Raw genomic sequence first — 22,475 nt, 5'->3', positions numbered from 1 at the left:
TAACACACTTCCGTTGAATTGAGACAAATATGAAGTTAGTATCCTATTCGTACCCATAGCAACATAACTAACGCCGAAAGTAACAATTTTAGGTACGTCGTTATGATGAACTTTCATAATATTGTAGGGGCTTATTATATGCGGGTGTAATGAAAGATGAAATAGGGGAGATGGGCCCAAAGGGGGCACTTTACGGGAGAATTAAAAAAAATGAAGTTTGAAAAGAAGTTAATCCATTTATTTTTTTGCCAAAAGTTCCATTAATAAATACTTTTGAATGCTAAGTGGTTAAATTTGTCAAAAGTTAAAGTATATAATAATTATTAACAGATTACTAAAAGCCTACGATTGCCCGCTTTGCCCGAAGGGGAGGCCTAAAGCGGGCTTTCGTTTAGGGCAAAACGGGCAGTAGTTGGGTAAAGCGGGCAGGCCTGGATTTAAACAGTAGATTTCAAAATATACAGCCATAAATAATATATACAATAATAAATAGAGTAAAAGACACAAAAATATTTTATAATTATGTATTTCAAAGAGTCATACAATTATTTTTAAATGTATATATGAAACAAAGGAACTTCTTAGGAGCTTTAAACTTTTAGGTACAATATTTCCAGATATATCAGAAATAATATTTAAAAAAATAACGCCCTGTTTACAGTCTATCATTATTTAGTCTCTAATAAGCGATACAATTATTTCATATATATTTTTTTTATAAATCCTAAAATAATGTAATAGGTAGGTATACAAGTTCCAAAAATTCTTGTTTAGACAGCCCGTAAAATAAAGAGTCCATGTGGAATACGTATTCCAAAAGCTCCATTTCTTGTTCCGTAGAAAAGACAGTAAGTAGTAAGCTTTACATTACACGAACCCAATTTAAGATGTCTGCAATGTCGTTCTTGGAATCCCATATTTAGTTGTTACTTTTTTGACAGGTTTTCCTAACTCTTGCACTTCTCGTTTTGCTTGCTGCATAGTTGAGCGTTGCCATGAGGCTTGTGAAGTTTTACGCTTATATTTACGCCGGTTATAAGCGGTCATCTGAAAGGAAAAAGCAAAGTAACAAAAGAATGTAACATTTTAGCGGACGGGGCAAAGCGGGCGCGTGCCCGCTTTACCCTGCCCGCTTTGCCTTTTTCAACATTTGAAAGGTTCAGACGAAATTCTACATCAAAATAATTAGACACGTGGATTTTTATGGAACCAAAATATGGCCAGATAGCCACTTAATAACCAACAAATTTTGGTTAAAGGATTGTAAACACCAAAATAAAAAGAACACATATTACATACCTTGCAATATTTTTCAAAAATCGTCGAAAAGCATTTATTTGTTGCAGCTTGTAAATGCGTGCTCGCAAGCGAATCCAACGACTGCCGCGAGGTGGGAGGGGTGTGGGGATCATGCTCACGAGTCGCGCGCGCGCCAATTATTTAAAATTCCGATACTATACTGAGTGCCCTCTTTAGGCTCTGTGCCCACTTTAGGCCCCCTTCCCCTAACTAGGCACAGGTTATATTTCAATAACTACATATATATATTCGTATGTGTATTAATATTCAACCTATGCGATCCACCCGCGTGCCGACAAGCCCGTGACTGTCTATGCATATCGCACGAACTGTTTATATACGAGTTACCGTGTGAACTTTCTTAGGGCTACACTTGAAATTCGATAACTCGTAAATTGGCTTGTCGTCGCTACATCATTCCCCCCTTAAAATTAAAAGGGTATACAAGTAAAAAAATCTTACAATAAAATTAAACAATAAACAGATGGGTGTATATGTTACCGGCCAAACCCGATTTCAGGACAAACTAGTTTTGCCTAGGCTAAACTAGTTCGTCCTATACACGATCGGATGAACTGGTATAGCCTAGACCAAACTAGTTCATCCTAAGACCAATAGGATAAATCAGTTCAGGCTAGGCCATTTTATTTGCGCGTCGACGGAGCCCCGCGAAGCGGGGCTCCTATTTTTGTGTAGTTTTTTTTTTAAGAAACCTAACCTAACCTAACCTAACGGCTAATCTAACCTAAACCTAACGTATTTATTTTAGGATAAACTAGTATGGCCTAGCCTGAACTGATTTATCCTATTGGTCTTAGGATGAACTAGTTTGGCCTATTGGTTTCGCTATATAAGGTTACAAAATGTTTACAGTATAAAGTATACAAAATGTTCACAATATAACTCAATCATAACGTATACAAGTGGTTAACAGTTAACACCTAATTTCGTTAAACTATTTATGTTATTACAAAAACTCGGTTGGTTCTTCTAAGTGGCGTGCGATAATTGTAACACGTCAATTAACACTTAGTAACATCAACATTTCAAATCTCAATACGTTCTTTACACTTGTATCGTTTAATATTACAAAGGCTATTACCACAGTATTACAATATTATTTCCTACAGTAAGGAATCGCCTTTGATGTCGCGCGATGCCGCCGCCAGCGTAGGTAGGTACTTACGCTGCCACACGAAAATACGCTAGGGTTGCAACAAATGGGAAATAAAACAATTGTGATTATTAATATTATGATGAAATCATTTATTCATATTTCATATGTACATTCAAAATAATTGCGATTATTAAATCTGATGTAATTATTTGTTCATAAATATATAATTACAGATATTGCACTGCTAAATATTATTTACGTGGACACTTTATTTTTGGATGTTCTTAATTGTATATTATAACATTTAACTAAGTAATGCATTCGCATTGGGATGTACAATCTGATTAGGAAATAATGAGGACAACATATACATAGCTTTGATTTTAATTCAACAGATACAATTAATACAATCTTTCTGAAATATTGTTTCCTTCTGGGATTTCAATGTAGATTTACATCCGTAAACGGAACAGTTTGTGCGCGCCATAATAGAATATGTAAGTACCTATGTATAATAAAATTATTACACAAAAAATACGACTGCGTCGTCCTTTCGCGATAGGTAAAGCAATCTCAGCGTGATTGCTTTACGCGGCCCTCGTCGCCCGACCCCCGCCAGTTCCCCTCCGTTTCTCTGCACAAGTACATTCGTCGCACTACTGTAGGAAATATGGTAATACTGTGCTATTACCACAGTATTACAATATTATTTCCTACAGTAAGGAATCGCCTTTGATGTCGCGCGATGCCGCCGCCAGCGTAGGTACTTACGCTGCCACACGAAAATACGCTAGGGTTGCAACAAATGGGAAATAAAACAATTGTGATTATTAATATTATGATGAAATCATTTATTCATATTTCATATGTACATTCAAAATAATTGCGATTATTAAATCTGATGTAATTATTTGTTCATAAATATATAATTACAGATATTGCACTGCTAAATACTTATTATTTACGTGGACACTTTATTTTTGGATGTTCTTAATTGTATATTATAACATTTAACTAAGTAATGCATTCGCATTGGGATGTACAATCTGATTAGGAAATAATGAGGACAACATATACATAGCTTTGATTTTAATTAGCAAAAAGATATGGTATGGTAGATAGTCTATTATTTCCTTAATAAATTACTAGCGGTTCGCCCCGGCTTCGCCCGTGGTACCTACATGTTTACGTTTTTTTTTTCATAAAAACTATCCTATCTCTCAAGTTGGATCGAACTGCACATGGTGTGCGAATTTTATTATAATCGGTTAAATGGTTTAGGAGTCCATTGAGGACAAACATTGTGACACGAGATTTATATATTAATAAATTATTTATTTACTTCCAGGCTAGGAAGTCTATCAGGGTCTGGTGACCCGGCAGCGGCTTGTTCCACACAAGTATCGGAACTACACAACGCACACATTAACCCGGCTATATCTGGGGCTAATACTAGAGTTGTAGGCCGATATGGGTTGAAAACGTTATCGGAATACTGCGTTGCCTTGACAACGTAAATAACGGTATCGGTGGGGAGTGATAACGGTATTTGGTTGGGTGGGGTAACGGTATTGGGTTGATGTGATAACGGTATTAGTTTGATGTGATGACGGTATTGAATAATCGTGATAACGGTATTGAAGAAACGTGAAAACGGTATTAAGTTAACTTTATAACGGTATTGGGTTGATGTGACAATGATTTAGGTTTGGGTTGTAACAATACCGGTTTTGAAGGTTGCTTTGGTACGGTTATTGGGAAAGTTATGTATAATAACAATAGTTGACACTTTTTATATGTATAGCACAGCAATTGCTATAATTTGTTTTGTTTAGGCATGTCCTATAAATCCTCGTATTCATGGTTAACATTTTTAGCAACAAAATTGTTGCGGGCAACCCTCTGTGAGAGTAATTATTGAAATTCTCTCAATTAAACAAAGTCTTACACATCAATGTTGATCAACAAATGTTTATCGTGAATATGAGGCTCAACTCCGAAATATAGTGTCTTATTAAATTACTATGAATAGACCTTAGATTACAAAATAAAAGACAGATGGAGCGTTGCCGAACTAAACCGAATGATTTTTCGTCATTTCCATAAAGCTATGTGTGCTGTCATTTCGCCGTTGCACTGTACGAACACGGTGCTTCTGTGTGCGTGTTATGTTACCAGATATTGAAAAATTTCCCAAATTTTTGCCCGACTACGGAAGAAAGAGGGTTATGTTTTTCGAGTGTATGTATTATATGTATAATATTTGTATTGTAATTTTTTATGTATATGTGATGTTTGAGTATGTGTAATATTTCTTTGACACGCCCTGCAGTATAAACTGTTGGATCGATTTTGAGTTGTGAGGTGTCATTGCAATCATCTGAATTATGAAGGTAGTGGTGGTAGTGACGTAGGCTATATAAATAAGCAGTCATGTTTTAATTTTTATTTTAATACAAATTCGGGTTTATGATATTATTTTATAATATTGCAAAAAATATTTTGTTACATAAAGCACCTATCTACTAAAGTTAAATATGGACAAAATAATTTTATTCAATTTTTAATTAATTACATTAAAAAACAGTTTTTATTTTTCAAAACATAATATGAATGCGAATAGCGGTAGTTATTAATCGAGAATGCGGGACATTTTATTTTCAATTTTCATCATATCCATCATGGAGTTCACATGAATTAAATCGCGAGCGAAAACGACTATGACGCTTTTTATAAAAGTAATAAAAAAATGTATAATGCTTATTAAAATAATCTAATAATGATCATGAACCTTTAATGCACTATAGAAATAATCACATTGACGATCAAAAAATCCAACAGCACTACCCCGAAGATCTTTTAACCATTTTACCGTTTTACCCCTAAAATTGGCAAATTCATTTTCAAAATACTGGCAGCATACGTTGAAGTTTTGAATTCCTTCGTATATGTAAAATTATTATTTGTATATAAAATTAAATAAGCCAAATAATCTACAGAAAACCTGTAAAACGATGTTTTATCTTTTTGTTTGTTTTCGGGAACAAATTTTACAGCATTTTAATATCACAAGACAGCATTTTTTTACTAAAATATCAAACCCATTTTGACGTATTGCATGACACTAGAATCGCTATAGCACTGCCGGAGGGTCGTATTCGTTTTTGATTTCGTATTTTCTTTGACAAGGGCGACGGACGATTGACATGCTCCATCTGCATTTTATTTTGTAATCTAAGGAATAGACATAGCTTTACGAGTAGTAGCAATACGTAATATAGTGTATCGATTATAACGATTTTTGAATATTAGTTTTATGGCGATAACGAAAAATAACAAATTTACTTGTTCGTCGTTTCTTTTTTTAAAGAAAGCTTTTGCGACATAAAAATTTGTCCGAAAAATGTTGTAAAATATTACAACGAGCTGAAATTGAACATGTGAATTACGATCAATAGGTATTTCATTTTTAAAACTAAATATAGTGCATCTATATATATAATTATTTAACTTTAAAATACACACTTCTCACATCGAAGTTTGTATAGATTTTACGCCAAAAAAGAATCAACTTTAACTACACTATCTAGTACATATAAAATGCGTAAATAGTAAAAATTCCAATTGTAACGTAAATAACGGTTATGTTATTGAATCATATCGGTATGGTACCGATACCGATAACGGTACCTAATTGTAGTGATTTCGATATCGCACTAATGTTAAACGCACAGTATCAATAATTTGAATGAAAAAGACTGATAATTGTATGAATGTGGCTTTATATTAAGATTTAAGGTGTATTTAGTGTTGTCTTTGTCTATTTAATCTATGACGTGAAAAAAAATTGGCAAAAATAAAAAATTAAACTTTTAAACTTGAAAATAAACTTTAGCTTTTAGCTATTAGTTAATTTCACATTATAGTAGGTTTTTTTTAAAGTCTCAGAACTGTTCTTTTATGTCGAATAAAGGGGTTAATAACATGCGTGTATGATATAACACTAAAAAAATACTAAACAAGAATATTTAGTATTCAATAATAATTGGTTAATTTTTAACTTACGGATATTATAATATTTTATTTTCAATTAGAATAGCAAAATTGTGTGCGTTCAATTTATCATAGAAAAAAAGAATATGCAATTTTTTATTGACGTTAGAATCCGTATAAAATGAAGTACCTACATATTATTTTAGAAAATTTAACATAGTTTTATATGATTCATTTATTCTCATTTTAATTGGTATTTCTATGGTGCCAAAATTAGTTAAATTTAAGATAACGTCAAAATAATAATCGTTACTTTTTTTAATTCAAAATATTTTGTTTTAAGTATATTCTACTTTCGCAGTTTTTAATTGACTACAGAAAGGGAGGCTGAAAATTTTTTTTTATGTACTATTTCACTTGCATTTTAGTATCTTATTAACTTTTAGATATTATCATTTAAAGGTATTGGAATTGTTGGTAGTATTATATTTCATTTAACACATACGTGTAGGAAATTGATATATAAATCAACTATAGGTTATTAGTTTAGATTTTAGTCACTCATAGCATGTTTAGCGTTCGTTTGCTAATTCTTCAATGTAACAACGCTACTGCTTTTTAGGGTTCCGTAGCCAAAATGGCAAAAACGGAACCCTTATAGTTTCGTCATGTCCGTCTGTCCGTCTGTCCGTCTGTCCGTCTGTCACAGCCGATTTACTCGGAAACTATAAGTACTACAGTGATGAAATTTGATGGGAATATGTGTTGTATGAACCGCTACAAAAATATGACACTAAATAGTAAAAAAAAGAATTGGGGGTGGGGCCCCCCATACATGTAACTGAGGGATGAAATTTTTTTTTTCGATGTACATACCCGTGTGGGGTATCAATGGAAAGGTCTTTTAAAATGATATAAAGTTTTCTAAAAAACATTTTTCTTAAAGTGAACGGTTTTTGAGATATCAGCTCTCAAAGTCGTAAAAAGTATGTCCCCCCCCCTCTATTTTTATAACTACGGGGTATAAAATTCTAAAAAAAATAGAGGTGATGCATGCTAATTAACTCTTTCAACGATTTTTGGTTTGATCAAAGTATCTCTTATAGTTTTTGAGATAGGTTGATTTAACTGTAATTTATTATATTTGCTGCTACGGAACCCTTTGTGCGCGAGCCCGACTCGCACTTGGCCGGTTTTATTTGTATTTGTTTCAATAAGAACATTTTTTATTTGAAAAAGCTAATAAAAGATAGTATCTTTCATATTACTACGTTTATAAATAATAAATTATTGTGATTATTCTAAGGCGGAGATTTAACGGTAAAAGTTGTCTTTACTATTTTTTTTTGAGGCACACAAATTTGGCTAGTATTGCTTTTTAAATTTGTATTTGGATGACACTGTGTGCTTTCATTTCATTTACTTTATAAGATACTAGCTTCTCGCCCGCGTCTTCGCCCGCGTTTTCAAAGGAAAACCCGCATAGTTCCCGTTCCCGTGGGGTTTCCGGGATAAAACCTATCCTATGTGTTAATCCAAGTTATACCCTCTATATATGTGCTAAATTTCATTATAATCGGTTCAGTAATTTATGCGTGAAAACCATACATACATACAAACCTTTCCTCTTTATAATATTAGTATAGATGATATTAGATTTTTTTGGTTTGTATATGATAATGCTTTATTTTAATAATTTCATACCTATGACATAAAGTTGTTTATAATTTGGTATCATTGTATCATTTTACTTACTATAAACTGTGTTTATTTTGTATTCAATATTTATAACAGAGCATAATATTGTTTTGAGCCTATTTTTTTTTGTTATATGGACTAATGAATAAATGTTAATCATATTTTGTTTTAATGCATTTCTATAGATTTGTGTACGTTTGGAAAATCCGTTTTGAGTGCGTTCAATATTTATCTTTAAATTTTTCTTGTTTTTTCATACAGAGTTCTTGCCTCTTTTCAAAATAATTGTATTTGACTATAAGTAGGAACAATTTTTTATGAATTCTCTAAAATATGTTTAATATCACGTTGGTTGAGATAGTTTTTAAGAATTACATAGTTATTTTAGAATTCTCCACCACGATCTTACACATTGAACTATAACGATAAGTAATTAAAAATTTGCAATAAAACGAAACAGTTTTTATCGCGAATGTCGAATATTATTTTAGAAATATTTGTAGGTTATAAGACCGCCTTTTTGTAAGTTTATTTATCAGTCTTGTTATTTATCTGACACACACAGTACATAAAAATAATATCTTAAATGTTCATTTTTCTGATATATTTTTTTTCGTTTTTTTTTGTTGTATTTTGTCAATATGTACCTATTATTAATCGTTTTCCAGCAAGCAATAAGCATCCAAAAACTTCCAGAGGATTACCACGATGTCTTAAAGCATTATTGTATCCAGTTTGAGAAAGAGATGGCGCTAGACGATACTGCTTTAAGAGATGGTAACATTCATGAATATTAAAACGAATCTATAATGTATTTGTTTTAACAAAATGTAAGAACAAGTAGCAAGTAATGTATGCCTAATGTGTAATAATGTAGATATCTATGTTATAACTGAATGTTTGTTACGTTTTAGTGAAAATATATGCTGATGTTTTATATTATTCCTTGTTTTATTTAAATATACCTACTTCGATTTCCTGCTGATCGAAATTTAATCACAATAATACATTAAATAGGAAAATGGGGCGAAAATTTGCGAGCGTAAGATCTAAAAATGTTGCTACCTGAAAAAACGCCCGAAATTACTATCACTACATAATATAAAACAAAGTCGCTTTCCCTGTCCCTATGTCCCTATGTCCCTTTGTACGCTTAAATCTTTGAAACTACGCAATGGATTTTGATGCGGTTTTTTTTAATAGATAGAGTGATTCAAGAGGAAGGTTTATATGTATAATAAGATCCATTAAGTAGTGGAGAAGTACTGTTATTTTTGAGGTTTCTAATGTAATGTCGTAAAAAATTACATTTATTCCGCTTACATTGCAAACGCAGGCTGAACCCTACGAGTTTTATCAAAATAATGTACTAAGTATTATACACATTGAAAAGGTCTACAGAAAAGTCCGCGATGGTATATGTCTATCTCTTATGGATAACCCACAATAACTTTTTTTTGTCATTTACTTTTTACGACAAATAATGGCTAATTTTCGAAGCGATTTTAACCAATACAGCATTAATCCTTAACCAATTAAATACTATGGATACATTGTTCATTTAATATAGATCTATATGGCCATTTACACCGTATGATTTAAGTGAATATTTTCGAAGATATTACAGATTTAAAAATTGCGGGACGTAGCGTTTGCGGCCGCCCGGCTATGTAGGTATTTTATACCCGTGCGATGCCGGAGGCCGGAGCGGGCCGCTATATTTTTATACCTATACAACGTTCACAATTTTTCTGTAGTGTAAAGGTGGGTTCCCACGGCATGTTTGCTTCACAAGCATTGGCAGACGACAAGCGCTTGTCGCCATCCGTCGCGATTTGAACTGAGCGTTCCCACGGCATGTGTGCGTATGGCAAGCACTGGCGAGCACGGTAATACCTAATAAATTTTCTTTTTTTTTAATTCAACGATAGGTATATTTCCATGTGAGTGGGTTTTTATTCGTAACCAGGCATCATTAACATCATTTCTATTTTTATATTGAGGTTTTGAACAATTTCATGTACTCGCATACGCGGCCGCAGGTGAAATGAATGATTACAACCGACGCATACGCGCTACAGACGGCACGCGCCACGCCGCACCTTTGATCTTACCGACTTCCAATGGATAGCACGGGTCTCGGCAGACGTCCACAGGCGCACCGATTCCCATGGCATGTGGTGTGGTGTGGCGCGGTCAGGTTTGTGAAGCAAACATGCCGTGGGAATCAGGCTTATTTAGTATCAGCATTGCACCCGTGCGAAGCCGGGGCGGGTCGCTAGTAATCTTATATATAAAAATGAATCGCAAAATGTGTTGGTAAGCGCATAACTCGAGAACGGCTGAACCGATTTCGATAATTCTTTTTTTATTATATTCCTTGAAGTACGAGGATGGTTCTTATGTAGAGAAAACGTAAACATGTACCACGGGCGAAGCCGGGGCGGACCGCTAGTCTTATATATAAAAATGAATCGCAAAATGTGTTGGTAAGCGCATAACTCGAGAACGGCTGAACCGATTTCGATAATTCTTTTTTTATTATATTCCTTGAAGTACGAGGATTGTTTTTATGTAGAGAAAACGTAAACATATACCACGGGCGAAGCCGGGGCGGACCGCTAGTAAATAATAAAATGAACCAACTATTTTTGACTGTACCTAACTGATGTTCACAATGCGAGTTTCGCCTGCTTTCTCCATTTAGCTCTAGTTATTTGTTCAAGTTCTCAATATAGCTTACGTATTATGTTTCACACAGCTATAGAAAAGCAAACTCTTCTAGAAAGTTTCATGTGTTCAATTCGTATTGAACTACGAAAACAGATATGTACGTACTATCTTATATGCAACTAAGAATAGGAAGGTCTAATTTCTGTAAAATATCACTTGAAAAATACGATTCACATAATTTATTTATGCTTAATTGCTCTGAATAAATTACAAATTGAGTCTTAACCTGGAATACATTGCACTGTAACAAACGGCGGCCTTGTCGCTAAATAGCGATTTCTTCCAGACATCTGGTTTTACATAGAGGAATTAAGTAAAGGATAGGAGTAGAGTAGAGCACAAATAAATATAAGTATTATAACTATGTAACTACTTACAAAAATAAAATAAATAAGAGCCTAACATAACATAACAAGTAACAACCCTGAACCCCTTTTGCGTTTCAATGATAAGTTTGTTTTATTTCTTACCTACATGAAATTTTCATACACACGTTATTTGTAAATTAAACGAAATGAAATGCAGAACAGATCCTATTCTTAGTTGAATCGAATAGTGTATCATCATGATACGTGGAACTTGGAAGAGATACTAAAATACGTAACGAAGACGACCCACTGCGTAATAAAATCACACTGCAGTCATAATAGAGATTGTTATGTAAACATTACCTATTAATAGATTACCTACTAGTAATACCATCGAGATACGAAAAACATTCTACTATGGTACCTAAGCTATATAGTGCATCTGAATATGCAAACAGGTCGTCACAATAGTATGACCCTACCAAACATAACAATGCGTCTCGAGTGCCCTCCTTCCTCCTTAACGGCTGAATCGGTTTTAATAAAATTTTGTTTGTCTTAAGTTCAAGAAAAGATACCTATCTGCATATTATTTTACTGGGCGGAGTCGTTGCGAAAACGTAGTAGCACAGACAAATAATAATATACTACGTATACAACTTATACCTAGCAATCACCTCCAGTGCCGTCCAAGCTTTATTTGATTGCATCGAACATAGAGTTGTCATGAGCGTAACTACATTTAAACTTGAAGCACCGTAAGAAGGAACGGTCTCACAGTACCTTACCTACACAAGTCTCCATCATCCTACACTAATAAGGATAAGAAAAATAAAAGTAAACACATTTAACACAAACTTTTATTTCAATTTAAGGAACAGTATATGCTGCACTATTAACACTACTCAGATTCAGCTGCACCATGGCCGGGACTGTTGCGAGCCGAGTCAAGCAACACTTGTGTGTCCGTACGTTCAGCCATGGAATAATATTCCAAGACGTCTGGATTGTTTTGATGCACATTTGCAATGATCTCACTGAACATCTCTTTAGATTCTTTGAGAAGAATCGTGGGTATCATATATTTAGTCAACCATGCGGAGACGTGCGCCGTACAGAAATGATGCCAGTGGTGTTTGTTCTTGCACTCACTTGTCCAGGTGAAACCACTTTATTGGGTTTTTTCCCGCAGGAGCAGGTGTCGCTGGCGACCGCCTTGCACTTCTGGAAGCGAATCTTCTTCTCGACGAACTCTAGTATCACGGGCAGCCTTACTAAATCTCTCTCACCCGGCGGCGGCTCCCAAAATAGAGGCGTGAGCCAGACTCAATTTATCAGCAGGCGATCTTCTTCTGGCCTTGTTGCATCGAAGCTGTAGCGGACGGGGCATGCCTTCCCGTTCAGGAAAGTCAAGTCCAGGGTTTCGGATCGATGCGAGAAACTGTTGATATGCTGCGTTGAAACGCATAAATTCGCCGATGTTGAAAGGGGCGCCAGGCGGTATGGCAGGCCCGCGGAACGTGAAGGTGTCCACCGAGTAAGGAAGTGTTCTGTCGTGATCTTCGTGGAACGACATGTTGAGTTCTGGATGCCACCTGCGTCTGGATGATGGTCCTTTGTGAATGTTCACGGTTGAGTGTCCAGCCGTCGACTGCGCGCAAATCCATTTATACCACTCCAATAGCTTATCAATCCAGATATAAACATAACAACAGGGAAAAAAATACCAATTGAGGAATTCCCAAAACCTCGACCGCGGGTTATCTTTTGGGGCAGTAATTGGACGATAAAATATTCTCGTACCACGTCAGTCAAACGTTCATTGTTATGCAATTACATGATTTACAATTATTCATCCTAGGTTTTATACCTGCGACAAAATTTACGCTACCGATTTGGTACATCCTTAACAACGTTCAATTGCTGTACTGGATGCATTATTTTAGCTCACCAATCCGTTCGTGAAAATCAGCTCAAATAGGAGTGCTAGACACTCGTCGTGAAAATCAGCTCAAAAGTTTGTACTTGTAGTGTACAAGTAAAACATTAAGCATACGGGGCATTGTGTCCGTAATAAGAAAGAACGTGTCTTAACAATGACAACGATGCAATTCTATTAGGTAGTAGGTAACTAGTATACGACATTTGACCGAATAGTGATACCACAAAAAAAATAAACAACATTGATTGGGTTTTACCCAATTGAATAACTGTTAGGTTAACGGGTGACTTTGTGATAAGCAAGCGATATAGCAAATTGGACTTGTGTAAAAAACAATGCCAAGACCACGTCAGCCCATGTTTAGGTGCACTCTGCGCTTATGGGTATCATCACACTTTAGTACTCTTGTTGAAAAAATTACTTCAATTCTAGGAGTAGTGGGTCTTGTGAGAGCCGGCTGTGAATGCAGCGCTGCAATCCAGCGTCATGCTTGTACATTATGCAAAAGTGGCGAAACGGTGTATGGCCTACGAGATGCGGGTGACCGCTGCATGTCAACGATAAGCAGATCATTCTACAAGAAGTATGTTTATTCTAGGCGTTCTAGGTGTCGTTCTATGATAACGTGAGCTGTAGGTTTCTGATCATTCGGCCCCAGCTTGGATACTGATGCTGCGGCTTCAGCAATTCATGTTACCTGCTGCTATGACCAATATTCATAGCACCTTACAGGTGGCACATATACAAAAGAGATTGAAATTTTCGAAAATGCATCTGACCCCTATGCACTATAGTATCTTCATCACTGAATCCGAAAATATCAACCTTGCCTAGCCTAGATGCTTAATTTTGAAGTTATAGACCGCACGGTAACGTGGCAGTGCCTACTGTATATTAAATATCGGAATAAATCCAATGTATTTATAGGAATTTCCACTTTGTTTACATTCGAGTAATTCCTATGTTAACATGAAAGTTGTTGCAATGTACTACACATGTGCAATGTGTAAATGTGTTGACGTTCCAGCTCTTCTTAATCGGCCAATAGATATTATAATTATTGTATTTTTATCGATACGTGACGTCACCACTTTGTCAAGCACTAAGTCTGTCAAACTATTTTCTTTTTCATCCTAAAACAAAAAGGTTCTATGCTCGTTTAATAATAATTTTAATTTATTTCTGCATATTTTGTGCTTAGATTTTGTGTTTTTAAATTAAATTAAATTTATTGTTTTAAAAATAATTTAGTAGGTATACCTACATACAAGTATTGTAAATTCTGGTTTAAAATAATTATTGGATATATATATGTATAATACAAATATCAAGCATTATAAATAATTTAGATACATTAAATAATCTTCGGCGTCCATAACAAAACAAGATTTCGAAATATAGCACTGATAAAAACGTATTTACTTTTACAAGGTGTATTTGTTTCTTCTTGTAAATTCATATTTAGGCTACACCATTTTTGTATTTTAACGAGTTTTAATCTCAAAATTACCACAAAATCGACTGTGAAAAAAAAGCAAACAGAAATATACAGGCCAAATTGATAACCTCCTCCTTTATTTTTGAAGTCGGTTAAATATCAAAAAGGTAACAGCCCTATAGCTATAACAGTGCTTACGTCATAATTTCATCGCAGGGGCTTAGTTTCCTAACTGTATGTACGTATGATGAAACTGTAAATTATCCTTGTGCAAAAGTTTATGGCTCAGCTCACTGCAGACACTAGGTTGTGATATCTTCAATTTAGGAACAAGTTCCATCGGATTCTACCTGAACTTGACTGCGCATCGATTAATAACACCCAAAAAGTTTAGAAAATTCTATAACGTTATTTGCAGTTGACTTAAAGTTTTCAATCCTTGCTGACGAAGCAGAAAACATTTTTAGACATTAAGGCTAACTATTTCCTCATTGGTGGAGGTTGCAGTTATCAGTCTCCATTCTGGGAATTCCCGTCTTGACCGTTGCACACGTCACTCGATTGATAAGCTGCGCCCAATAAAAGCGAACCCGAACCACTCCAGAGCACAGTTGAATTCGAGATCTAGAGAGCAAACATGTTCCTGAGCAGAGCATCCGTTGTCCTCCTCGTTGCCATCTTGGGGACCTCATGTAAGTAATTATTTATTTAATTTAGTAATTGTCGATTTAAATTACTTTTTTGTAATTGTTTTCTTTTTAATGAAAGTTTCAAGTTTCATTTCTTCAGTTTCGTTATTTTTAGATTTGATTTTCTTTTTATTATTATTTATGAAAAATGTTGGTCTTAGCATACAAAAGCGATAGATAGTCAAGGTATTTTCAGATTTATTCATGCCCAAAAGTTGTGTCTATTTAGATATCAACAGATCTGTCAGAATGTAATTTGATTCAATTTCCTGAAGTTGATACATTATCCACAGACTTGATAGAGTCTGGCGCCAAGTACCGTTCAAAACAGTTGAAAAGGCAGCACAAGACTATAGAGTTTATGTAATTTCTGGACTAAGGTACTAATGTCGTTTCTTCTGCAGGGTTTACTGGGGATCCATTCGTATCTGCAAGCCCGTTGCCACAGGGATACTACCAACAAATGCCGCAGGGATACAACCAACTGATGCCACAATCCCAGCCTCAGACTAGATATGTTTACGACAACTCAAATCCACAACTGATGTACCAACCACAACCGCTGGCTCCGATGTACCCACCACAACCTCAAGTGATTTACTTTTCTGCACCTCCTGCTAGTGGCTCTGGTAAGACACCTCCTATGATAGAGGCGTGGAATGGTGGTCACAGGTGGGCTCAGAATACGGTTTTAGCTGCACTCGGGCAAAACCCTCAGCCTTGAAGATTAAGAACCTTTCTCAATAAAAGAATGTTGTTCAATTGATAAACGATTGCTTTGATTTTTCTCCTATTTTCCTTCCAAGCAGGATTTACACACTTCCGTTGAATTGAGACAAATATGAAGTTAGTATCCTATTCGTACCCAACATAACTAACGCCGAAAGTAACAATTTTAGGTACGTCGTCGTTATCAAGAACTTTCATAATATTGTAGGGGCTTATTATATTATGCGGGTGTAATGAAAGATGAAATAACTAGGCACAGGTTATATTTCAATAACTACATCATCAATATCAATACATATAATAAAATCGTAGAAAAGTGATGTCTGTACAATGAAAATATTAAAAAAAACTTAGCAGGTGTTATTATTAAATCGATCCTGAACCCAAAACTGTAGTTAAAAAAATTTTTGTCTGTTTGTCTGTTTGTCGGTTTGTCTGTTTGTCTGTATGTTCGTGCACACTAATCTCAGAAACGGCTTATCCGATTTAGATGCGGTTTTCACTTATGTGGTAAGCTTCACTTAACATTTAGTGTTTATTTCATGTCAATCGGTTCATAAATAAAAAAGTTATGACCATTTAAGTAATCACGGCGAACATTTGCTAAGGCATTCTATACATGAATAACTTACATGAATAACTTTATTACGTAAATTATACGCTAAAGTTATTCCTTGACATGTCCAGATGATCATATCGAAAGTACCGTGGGGTGGGGGGGGAGTTTAGCTGAGGGGGTAGTAGGGGGATCAAAGGACCTTTATTTCGATTTTTGCTCATAAGTCTAAAACCTGCACAAATAGTATCATGGTTACTTCTAGGTAAATTTTCTACATAAAATGTCTTTTAAATTATGTCGTAGGTATTATATTTTTAACCCCCAACGCAAAAAGAGGGGTGTTACGTCCGCTATGTGTGTTTGCGTGTCCGTCTGTGCAACCGTAGCTCGCTAACGGGTAAAACGAATTAGATGCGTTTTTTTTTGTTACATTAGTTGTTCTTAGGTATAGTGTATCAAAATCGGTTCATCCATTTATTATAGGTATATAGGGGTAAAAGTGGGAATGGAAAAAATGAATGTTGTCAGTTATACCCAAGTGATATAGGTATCAAATGAAAATAGACGACCTGTCAGAAACAATTAGTCAAATTTTATCAAAATCGGTTCATCCATTTATTTTATATAGGGGTAAAAGTAGGAATAAATAAATGAATTTTATCAAATATACTCAAGTGACGTATCTAATGAAAGACATGACGTGTAAAGTACAATAAGACATATTTTATCAAAATTGGTTCATCCATTTATTGGATATAGGTATAAAAGTGGGAATAAAAAAATGAATTTTGTCAAATTGGGTATATTTGACAGTGGCATATCAAATGAAAGGGCATGACATGACGTGAGAAGTATAATGTATCTAGGTATTTAATCAAAATCGGTTCATCCATTTATTGGATTATAGCGGTAAAAGTGGGAATGAATAATCGAATGTGGTCAAATAATATACTCAAGCGGCATATCAATTGACGTCTGAATTACAATTAGTCATGTTTTACCAAAATCGGTTCATCTGTTTATTACATATAGGGCACCTTAGGGGTGATATAGTGGGGATAAATAATCCAAATGGAGCACCAAACGAAAGGATATGACGTGTACATATAGGTTCATATAGGTACGTGTACAATTAGACATGGTTTACATCAAAATCGGTTCTGCCATTTACTAGGGGTGAAAGGGAAAAGTTGAAAGTCTGTGAAAGTAGAAGGATATGGGAGCGGGAGGATAGCCATACCCTGGAAATTTTGAACTCTTTTGTACCTAAGTTTTTTTAGCTCAGTTTAGTAATAAATTTTACTAACAGTTATTTTGTGTTATTATTTATTTTATTTCTTAACTGTAAAATAATCTGTAAGTACTTATAATTTAGTTGTTTATGGTAGTACGTGTTTCAAGATGTGTTTACTCAATAATTGTGTGTTAATTAGTAACTACTATGCAGTCACTATTCCACGCGGACGAAGTCGCGGGCACAGCTAGTATATAATATATTCGTATGTGTATTAATATTCAACCTATGCGACCCACCCGCGTGCCGACAAGCCCGTGACCACAGTATTACAATATTATTTCCTACAGTAAGGCAACGCCTTTGATGTCGCGCGATGCCGCCGCCAGTGTAGGTACTTACGCTGCCACACGAATATATGCTAGGGTTGCAACAAATTGGAATTAAAACAATTGTGATTATTGCTATTATGATGTAATCATTTATGTATATGTACATTCAAAATAATTTCAATTATTAAATCTGATGTAATTATTTGTTCATAAATATATAATTACATATATTGCACTGCTAAATATTTACGTGGACACTATTTTTGGATGTTCTTAATTGTATATAATAACATTTAACTAAGTAATGCATTCGCATTGGGATGTACAATCTGATAAGACAAGAATGAGAACAACATAATATACAAAGCTTTGATTAAAATTCTATAGATACAGATACAATCTATCTAAAATATCTAAATAACTTCTGTGATTTCGATGTAGATTTACATCAATACACATAACAGTTTGTTGTTTTATATATTATAATTACATATATTGCAATGCTAAATATTTACGTGACACTTTATTTTTAGATGTTCTTAATTGTCTATTATAACATTTATCTAAGTACTGCATTCACATTGGGATGAACAAACTGATAAGAAAATAATGAGAACAACATATACATAGCTTTGATTTAAATTCAACAGATACAAATACAATCTTTCTAAAATATTGTTTCCTTCTGGGATTTCAATGTAGATTTACATCCGTTCACGGAACAGTTTGTGCGCTCCTTAATAGAATATGTAAGTATGTATAATAAAATTATTACACAAAAAATACGACTGCGTCGTCCTTTCGCGCTAGGTAATGCAAACTAAGCGTGTTTGCATTACGCGGCCCGCGTCGCCCGACCCCCCGCCAGTTCCCCTCCGTTTCTCTGTGCAAGTACATTCGTTTCCGTACTGTATAGATATTGTAATACTGTGCCGTGACTGTCTATGCATATCGCACGAACTGTTTATATACGAGTTACCGTGTGAACTTTCTTAGGGCTACACTTGAAATTCGATAACTCGTAAATTGGCTTGTCGTCGCTACATCATTCCCCCCTTAAAATTAAAAGGGTAGGTATACAAGTAAAAAAATCTTACAATAAAATTAAACAATAAACAGATGGGTGTGTATGTAAAATAATCTGTAAGTACTTATAATTTAGTTGTTTATGGTAGTACGTGTTTCAAGATGTGTTTACTCAATAATTGTGTGTTAATTAGTAACTACTATGCAGTCACTATTCCACGCGGACGAAGTCGCGGGCACAGCTAGTATATAATATATTCGTATGTGTATTAATATTCAACCTATGCGACCCACCCGCGTGCCGACAAGCCCGTGACCACAGTATTACAATATTATTTCCTACAGTAAGGCAACGCCTTTGATGTCGCGCGATGCCGCCGCCAGTGTAGGTACTTACGCTGCCACACGAATATATGCTAGGGTTGCAACAAATTGGAATTAAAACAATTGTGATTATTGCTATTATGATGTAATCATTTATGTATATGTACATTCAAAATAATTTCAATTATTAAATCTGATGTAATTATTTGTTCATAAATATATAATTACATATATTGCACTGCTAAATATTTACGTGGACACTATTTTTGGATGTTCTTAATTGTATATAATAACATTTAACTAAGTAATGCATTCGCATTGGGATGTACAATCTGATAAGACAAGAATGAGAACAACATAATATACAAAGCTTTGATTAAAATTCTATAGATACAGATACAATCTATCTAAAATATCTAAATAACTTCTGTGATTTCGATGTAGATTTACATCAATACACATAACAGTTTGTTGTTTTATATATTATAATTACATATATTGCAATGCTAAATATTTACGTGACACTTTATTTTTAGATGTTCTTAATTGTCTATTATAACATTTATCTAAGTACTGCATTCACATTGGGATGAACAATCTGATAAGAAAATAATGAGGACAACATATACATAGCTTTGATTTAAATTCAACAGATACAAATACAATCTTTCTAAAATATTGTTTCCTTCTGGGATTTCAATGTAGATTTACATCCGTTCACGGAACAGTTTGTGCGCTCCTTAATAGAATATGTAAGTATGTATAATAAAATTATTACACAAAAAATACGACTGCGTCGTCCTTTCGCGCTAGGTAATGCAAACTAAGCGTGTTTGCATTACGCGGCCCGCGTCGCCCGACCCCCCGCCAGTTCCCCTCCGTTTCTCTGTGCAAGTACATTCGTTTCCGTACTGTATAGATATTGTAATACTGTGCCGTGACTGTCTATGCATATCGCACGAACTGTTTATATACGAGTTACCGTGTGAACTTTCTTAGGGCTACACTTGAAATTCGATAACTCGTAAATTGGCTTGTCGTCGCTACATCATTCCCCCCTTAAAATTAAAAGGGTAGGTATACAAGTAAAAAAATCTTACAATAAAATTAAACAATAAACAGATGGGTGTATATGTTACCGGCCAAACCCGATTTCAGGACAAACTAGTTTTGCCTAGGCTAAACTAGTTCGTCCTATACACGATCGGATGAACTGGTATAGCCTAGGCCAAACTAGTTCATCCTAAGACCAATAGGATAAATCAGTTCAGGCTAGGCCATTTTTTTTTGCGCGTCGACGGAGCCCCGCTTCGAGGGGCTCCTAGCCTAGGCAAAACTAGTTTGTCCTGAAATCGGGTTTGGCCGGTAACATATGTTAAGTGTCGCTATATAAGGTTACAAAATGTTTACAGTATAAAGTATAAAAAATGTTCACAATATAACTCAATCATAACGTATACAAGTGGTTAACAGTTAACACCTAATTTCGTTAAACTATTTATGTTATTACAAAAACTCGGTGGTTCTTCTAAGTGGCGTGCGATAATTGTAACACGTCAATTAACACTTAATCAACATTTCAAATCTCAATACGTTCTTTACACTTGTATCGTTTAATATTACAAAGGCTATTACTATACACTCATAAGCCATAAATCAAAAGTACTTAAAATTCTAAGTAGTAAACATTACAATAAAAACTCAACACAAACATAAATTTGAAATACCATACTTAAAACGTTAAACATTGAATAATGAACTCGTTTCAAATTTCATAAGTGCTATTATTTATTAAATACGATGTGTTGATTACTAAGTATTTATTACTTATACATTTCTATGAAGTCTTATGAATACTTATAATCATCGTAATTCTAATAAATATAAAATAGTTGAAACAATTACAAATACAATACTATTACCTAAATCGTACCGGTAATCGTATAGCTCTTCCACCACGCGTGGTATGTGTATTACGCAATTCGCTACTTGGAATTTGTAATGGAACCTCAGTATCTGCCCCAGATGTCGTATCACTATCAGCATTCAAATAATATGCAGGTTTTAGACGGTCTACAGATATTCTAACTTTCCTGCCTGTCATTTGAATGTAAAATACCTTTTCCTCTCGACTCAACACACGATAAGGACCGTCGTATGTTGGTTGTAAAGGCTTACGTACTGCGTCGTTTCTAACAAAAACATAATCGCACTTTTCTAAATCGGGGTGAATAAATATGTTCCGTCTTTCATTCTGCCTAATAGCTACTGACTGATATTTCCTAATAGAGTCTCGTAATTTACTTACATACTCAAGACTGCTATCTATTTCTTAACTCGATTTTTTATCGTAATAATCACCTGGTAATCGTAAAGTTGTTCCGTACGTTATTTCTGCTGCGCTTATGCCGGTATCACTTCTTACTGCTGTTCTAAGTCCTAGCAACACAGTTACTTGTTAGCTTTTTCGGACAACCAAAACGAGAGATCCATCCTTCATATAATATTACACGCGAAATCGTTTCAACAGTTATATCTTTCGTAGGAAAACATTCTGGCCATCGCGTCCCCCTATCAACTATGGTTAGGCAATACCTAAAACCTTCTGGTGAAGTGGGTAAAGGTCCAATTAAATCAACATGAATATGTTCAAACCTATCGCACTGCGGAAACGATCCTATCCTGACATTGTATGTCGATTAACCTTCGATCGTTGACATTCAATGCATGTTTTAGCCCATTGACCAACATCACGATTCATATTTGGCCAATAAAAACGATTTTGAATCAATTTGCGTGTAGTCCTAATTCTGGGATGACATAAATTATGTACACTATCAAATGCAATACGTCGAAAACGAAATTTATCAGTCAAGTAGGGTCTAATTTTATCATTATCTAAATTACAATAAATAAATGTACCGCTTTCAGGTAACATTATTTTCTTTAACCTATTATTAGCGTCTTTCGAATTAGATAATTGTAACATATAAGAATCTTGTTGTTGATCCTTAGCAAGTTCCGCGTAATCTATTACAGTGGGACAACTTATTG

The 22,475-nt window shown here is 34.7% G+C and overlaps 2 protein-coding genes across 3 annotated transcripts in view; both read left to right on the top strand.

Annotated features, from left to right (window-relative positions):
- Window positions 1–22,475, top strand: part of LOC149478319 (ADP-ribosylarginine hydrolase CG3568-like) — a 78,370-nt gene that overhangs the window by 25,064 nt on the left and 30,831 nt on the right. The window contains exon 12 of one of the 2 annotated variants that reach the window (XM_089709511.1): window positions 3,765–4,448. The exons of the other annotated variant lie outside the window; for it this stretch is intronic. Coding sequence (XP_089565637.1) covers window positions 3,765–3,933 — 169 coding nt within the window. The 3' untranslated portion in view covers window positions 3,934–4,448. Of the gene's footprint in view, window positions 1–3,764; window positions 4,449–22,475 lie in introns of those variants that run through there. 2 annotated transcript variants of the gene reach the window in all.
- Window positions 15,133–15,961, top strand: LOC149478321 (uncharacterized). Its single transcript, XM_089709248.1, has 2 exons — window positions 15,133–15,220; window positions 15,622–15,961. Exons 1-2 carry the CDS (start codon window positions 15,166–15,168, stop codon window positions 15,939–15,941), a joined length of 375 nt encoding a protein of 124 aa, XP_089565374.1. The 5' UTR covers window positions 15,133–15,165; the 3' UTR covers window positions 15,942–15,961.

The sequence above is a fragment of the Colias philodice genome, chromosome 22, assembly GCF_061535455.1.
Source record: "Colias philodice isolate Cphi_HAF_F1 chromosome 22, ilColPhil1 Martin Lab GWU primary, whole genome shotgun sequence".
Taxonomy (NCBI): domain Eukaryota; kingdom Metazoa; phylum Arthropoda; class Insecta; order Lepidoptera; family Pieridae; genus Colias; species Colias philodice.
The sequence above is the reverse complement of the archived record's forward strand: the minus strand, read 5'-3'. Positions and strand labels throughout refer to the sequence as shown.

Bases quoted from the DNA above. Each gene is read 5' to 3' on its own strand.
- LOC149478321 (XM_089709248.1), top strand. From the start codon at position 15,166: ATGTTCCTGAGCAGAGCATCCGTTGTCCTCCTCGTTGCCATCTTGGGG. The intron at 15,221-15,621 runs GTAAGTAATTAT...TTTCTTCTGCAG, and splicing joins TGCCATCTTGGGGACCTCAT to GGTTTACTGGGGATCCATTC.